Below are 6109 nucleotides of genomic sequence, written 5' to 3'. Positions count from 1 at the left end.
CCCAAGGGGCTTATGATGATTTCTGGACTGAGCATGGATCGGGCTGCGCGCCGCAGCAGTGTTATATTGATATTGAGGCCGAGAGCCTGGTTGATTACATTGATAACATTGGTACAATGCACTGTTTGATATAAATTGGTCAGGTAACTTGTTATTGCGCTCGGGCTGTAGGAGCCCCTCCGGAGTCTGTACACACCCCCAGTGAGCGCTGTCGACGATAAATAAATGGATGGCTCGGGCTACACGCCGCAGTGGGTACTAGAGTGTACCATCATATGCATTGCATTTCACTCATGCATTTGTTTTTATCGGTTATACCTGTCTCAATATTTGGTACTCTGATTTAATTGACTTGTTGCTTCACTATTTGTTGTTCTAAACTGCCAGTTATAGTTTACTTTGTATTTTTCCACGATTTCTTATTCTCAGCCTTTATTTATGTTTATTACTCACTGGGTCGGAGTACTCACATTACTCTTTGCACCTTGCGTGCAGATCCAGGTACACCACAGGCTGAGTGAGGATTTGTTTAGCTGAGCAGCAGTATCCGGGAGTATTGAGGTAGCTGCATGGCGTTCGCAGCCTTGATCTCTCCCCTCTATCTTTATCTTTTATTCTGCATTTTTCCTAGACAGACTTGTAATAGGTGTATATTCTGTATTAGAGGCTCATATTCGTGACACCGGATTCTATTGGGCTATGGTGTGGTATTTTAGTTGAATTTCTGCAGGTTTTATTATTAATTATACACTTGAGAGTGACGACTTAGTAAATTCTCTGTGATATTTATCTATAATCTGAATAAAAATTTGGAATAATGTTGTTGAATGGTCGGGCTTGCATAGCAGTGTGTTGGGCGCCATCATGACCGGGGTTGGGGTCGTGACAGTGCTGCTCATTTGATACTTACTCATTAAAAACTTCTATCTTCTAAATTTCGGAAAACTTCTTTACACTACATTTGTAGCTTTATTTGTTATCTTCATCATAACATAAGATCTTTAACCCTTTTCTACTTAATACTCTTGAAAGTGCAATATATAGTTGTCCATGATTAAACACAGGCTTCTTCAAAAATAATCCCACATTACATAATGCTTGGCCTTGGCTTTTATTGATGGTCATGGCAAAAGATACAATGACCGGAAATTGCCTTCTTTGGAACTTAAAAGGAATTCTTGCATTAGATGGAGTAAGTGTCATTCTTGGTATACAAACTTTATCTCCAACCATGTTTCCTGATAATACTTTGGCTTCAATTACCCGATTTCCAAGTCTTGTGATGATCAATCTTGTACCATTGCACAATCCTGATGATTGATCTATATTTCTTAACAACATCACAGGAACACCTACCTTCAAAGTGATAGAGTGATTTGGAATACCTGAACATTTAATACTATTTAGGAATTCAGGTGTATGTATATGTTCCAAAGATGTAAATGCATGATCAGACTTGCAAATTGTATCCGAACTTAAATATGACTTATCCTGACTGTTGTTGAGAGAAACCATGTAATCATTCACCGATTCTACCATCTGAAGAGTTGGCGCAAGAATTGCTCTTTCTTGAAGGTATTTTATATCCGTGAAATGTCTCAAGAAATCAGAATATGTACTTTCTACAATTCTAGATATTGGATCATCATAATTATGTATGAGAAGATCATCGGGTATTTCTACTTTCTCAATGCCATCAATGGAACATCCAATATTTCCATCACCTATTGCCAAAATCCAATCAGAAAACTCTTTTAAATCATCCAAATCAGCACCAGATATATTTCCTTGCAATCTCATATTTGTTGTTAGCTTTAAAACCTGACAGTGGGGCCACAGATATGAAGAATTTAGAGTTGCTTTAACAATCTCTTGCCTAGCACCTTTTGTAATTACAAGCAAGATTTGTCTAAAGTCACCTCCAAGAACAATTGTTTTACCTCCAAATGGCCGATCTAAATTTGATGGATCTTTAAATCTTAGAAAATCTCTAAGAGTTCGATCAAGAGCTTCAAAACAGTATTTATGCATCATTGGGGCCTCATCCCAAATGATCAATTTTGCCTTCACAATCAACTTTGCCAAAGGACTACCTTGTTTTATATTGCATGTTGAATCTTCAGTTGGATTTAGAGGGATTGGGAATCTTGAATGGGCAATTCGACCTCCTGGTAACAAAAGAGAAGCAATACCACTTGAAGCAACATTTATCACTATATCGCCTTTAGATCGTATGTCAGAAGACAATGTTTTCTAGATAAAAGTTTTGTCAGTTCCTCCATGACCATATAATAAGAATAACCCTCCTTTATCTTTATTCACTGCAGATATGATTTTATCATAAACAGACTTCTGCTCGAATGTTAATTTCATTAATAATTATTGATGTTCCTATGTCAGAGAACGCCTATTAAAGCGCAATTCCTCATTACTTAGTCTGTTGGCACCATCAAATTCTTCCTCATTGTAATATGGTCTTGGCATTGTCGGAAAATCGTTAAAGCTTTTTCCACAACCTTTTAAAATCCTGTCCAGCTTTTTCAAGCAACGATTTTTCAATTCATCATCGGTTAGTTCAGCCTCTGCATGACATAAAAATATTATAGTTTAAAATAAAATATATACTCATACTTTAAACTCAACCATGTAGTTTCATATATATATATAGTTTGTTTGTATGAGTATACAGATCATTGGTTTTTATATGTTATAGAATAACATATCTAAGCATGGATCTCGAGTACTATTTTTTGTTCTTTTAACTACATGTATTAAAATAAGTCAAAAGAGAAAGTTGCAATTTGTGATGTCATTTAAAACATATACGAACAAAATGTAGTGAGAAAAGATTGATATTATAGATTTATCAAATTGACTTTATCAATAGTTAAAAGTAGAGAGTTGTCTTCATCTATCAGACTAGCAAATTCAAGAAAGTAGAATATTATAGAAGTTATCATGTATCAACATTTATTCCACATTTAATCCATATAGCAGTAAAAATTTATTTTAATATGAAAATTTTATATTTTAATACCTGGGTTACTTAATAATGTTCTTTCTTCACGGAGAATATCTTCTGGCAATAACTGCCACGATGATTGCCAAACAATTTTTGGATGTGACAATGAATTTGATAACAACAACATGACAAATAACTGTCTTAGATAAGATGGCATTCCCCAAGTACCTGCTTCCTTTATAGCATCGACATACTCTTTGTCGTCATCCAACAACCCAAATGCATAACATGCATATCTAAAGGTAAGAAAGTTCTGATTGTTAATTCTTCTAAGTTCTTCATACGAAGTTGGACCTTTGATTACATTCAACAACAATCTGAGATAATATATCTCTCCACTTCCTGGAGTAACAAAGAAAATCCTCCCAATAGAAAATGCAGACTTTATCCTCTTTTCCCATTTTTTAATTATTGATTCCACCAAAATTTAAGAGGAAATTCTGCGTAAGTCAAATCTCTTGCTTCCGAATAAATTTTGTTTGCCTCAAACCATCCTAAAAACATAGATTCCTTTACAGTTAGTCTATTGGCAACATTAACAATTGGATCGTCACCAGAGAAAATGACACTTTGTTCATTTGGAAGATGGAATGATAGTCTTTCCACTGACGGTTCTCTATGATGAATTGGGAATTTAAATATTCTCCAAGCAGCTTCACATGGGGATATGTAGCGACAATCATAATACATGTTGATTTCATCAATGCTTGATGAACCATTGTCATGAGTACTTTGAGAAAAAGTAGTATTTGCACTATCATGACCTTTACTGACGTACTTAAATAAGTACTTAATGGATCTGGTTTGATTGCACCACTCCACATTGATATGAGCGCCATATTTTAATAATAAGAAACGATTGTGTGGCACCACAGACCTGTTATCCAATGAATACCATTTTTCATAATTGTTCTACCATTATCCCTTCTTCTGTAAACAGGATACCATTCTGCATGCAAGGAGAAGATTTTCTAGCAGAACCACATGGACCGTGCATCGTTAAACTTTTTACGGCATTATAATAATTAGAATCATCCACCTTGTCTGGTATTTCTGCCGAAATTATTCGATCAATATCTGACGCAGATGGAAATTTATTATGATCATTAAGAAAAAGTAAGATATGAGCATGAGGCAGCCCTCGTTTTGTGAACTTAAAGGTGTAAATCACTGCATGGAAATTATGCAAGTTTATTAGAAAAAACTCATATAAAATCACCATCTTTATTTAAATTAAATTCTAAATGGTGTATACCTGCTTTTACTTGTCCAAAAACTTGATTATCTCTCAAATCCTTTATTAAGTGGTCCAACTTAATTTTGAATACCCTACTTAAAATGTCTGGACGATCTTCAGGATTCAAGCCCCTGCTCTCCACAAATCTAGTAATCTCTGGCCACTTATGATTGCAAGTTTATGTGATAAAACGATCAGGGTACCCAGCCCATTTATATATTTCCATAGCATCTTGATAATTCTGAACCATATATCGTGCACCCCTGTAAAGCTTGAAGGTAGAATTATCCTTTTACCTTGGGACGAAGGATCGATGTCACTATGCAATATAGCATCTTCTAGGACTTTATAAGAATCAACTCTTAATTGCTTTTGATGAGTCCTTATCAACTTCAACCGAGAAGATTCTATCATTTTATAACCATCAACTAAAAATTGCTGAAATAATCTTCCTGAAGACACAACGGTGGGAACTTCATCTTTTCTTTCCTGAATTTTATAAGCGAAAAATTCTCGCATGCTTATACATTGCCTTCCTCTTGATGATTGATCACCTTGACTTAAAGGAATGTCCTCTCTGTACCCATCTTCACCATAAGGAAAAAGCAAAGGATATTGTAGACCTAAATATGCAACATTTAGTTCATTTATCCTTTGTAGCTGTCCAGATTGTGTTTCTATAATGATATCGCGATCACTTCCAGAAACTTCAAAATCACCAACCACTAAAGCATCCACTTCTGGTATTGTTGGTAAGTTGTATCTTCTACCATCAATACCTCTCTTCCCTATTAATCTGAACTTAACATTGGAGTCTATATTCTCTTGGAATTGATCTCTGACCATCCTAAATGTTTTTGCCAAAACATTATTGTCATCAAGCATTTGTTTCAGATCAGAAATAATTTCAGCATGAAGTTTATTAATATCTTGGCCACGACTGAAAAAAATATATGAAATCAATAAAGGTTTTTAAATTAATTGTTATTTTCATATTATTATATAATAAAGGTATAAGGCTAACCTGATAGCGTTGATTCTATTTGTAACTTCATTCTCTGTATCATATATATATAACTGTACAAATTTTGGACTAGATATATATATATATATATATATAACTGTGCAAAATTTGGAGTAGATCTTTCAGGAGGTAGTAAGCTCCCAATTGATGATAGTTTTGACCACATAATCTGAACGTTCTTGGCCCTTTTTCCTGGTTGATAGAGATATCAACCTTACCCCCATTGACGTAAATGAGAAGATAGAGTTATAACTCCTAATATTTTCTCGAAAATGGCTACTTTTAGGACCTATATTAAAACCATTGCAAAATGCTAAATGTGATTATAAGTAGATTTGAACATGTTGATATTAAAAGTTATAATTCCTCTAACCTGATCCAAATAAGAGTTGTTCCAAAACTTCAGGAGGCTTCTTAAGATCTAGAAGCTTTATTTTTCCACGATCACAACACATTGTGAAATAGGTTTTTTGAGTTGTAATGCTTGCGAATTCTTTCTTCATACCAAAAAAGTGCCCCTCACTTTTCGCATTCATATGTAGCATCTCCTATGTGCCAATAATCTGTACTTGCAATAGTATATAAAGTCAATGACAAAAGATTATTGATTTGCTTTATCGAACTGTGTTGTGTGAATAGAGAGTTTCTCATAAGAACCTGCAGTGTAAATTTCGCCAAATTCAACATCCACCTCTAAGAAAAATAGTAGTTAAATCAATTAATAGGGATGGTACGTAGATATATACATCTATATTTGTCAATATAGTTTGTTCTTTAATAACAACAGAAAAGTGCAAAGGTATGGTTGTCGTACCTGGATATTCTT

The 6109-nt window shown here is 34.4% G+C and overlaps 1 protein-coding gene across 1 annotated transcript; it reads right to left on the bottom strand.

Annotated features, from left to right (window-relative positions):
* Positions 1-969: 969 nt before the first annotated feature.
* Positions 970-5738, bottom strand: LOC104238016 (uncharacterized). The gene is made up of 7 exons (XM_070152472.1): positions 5657-5738; positions 5497-5572; positions 4556-5199; positions 3900-3971; positions 3038-3364; positions 2433-2582; positions 970-2168 (listed from the first exon to the last, which is right to left on the bottom strand). The coding sequence occupies exons 1-7, from the start codon at positions 5736-5738 to the stop codon at positions 970-972; spliced, it is 2550 nt and encodes an 849-aa protein (XP_070008573.1).
* Positions 5739-6109: the final 371 nt, after the last annotated feature.

Source organism: Nicotiana sylvestris, chromosome 7 (genome assembly GCF_000393655.2).
Source record: "Nicotiana sylvestris chromosome 7, ASM39365v2, whole genome shotgun sequence".
NCBI classification, from domain to species: domain Eukaryota; kingdom Viridiplantae; phylum Streptophyta; class Magnoliopsida; order Solanales; family Solanaceae; genus Nicotiana; species Nicotiana sylvestris.
Note: the sequence above shows the minus strand (reverse complement) of the source record. Positions and strands in the feature narration are given on the sequence as shown.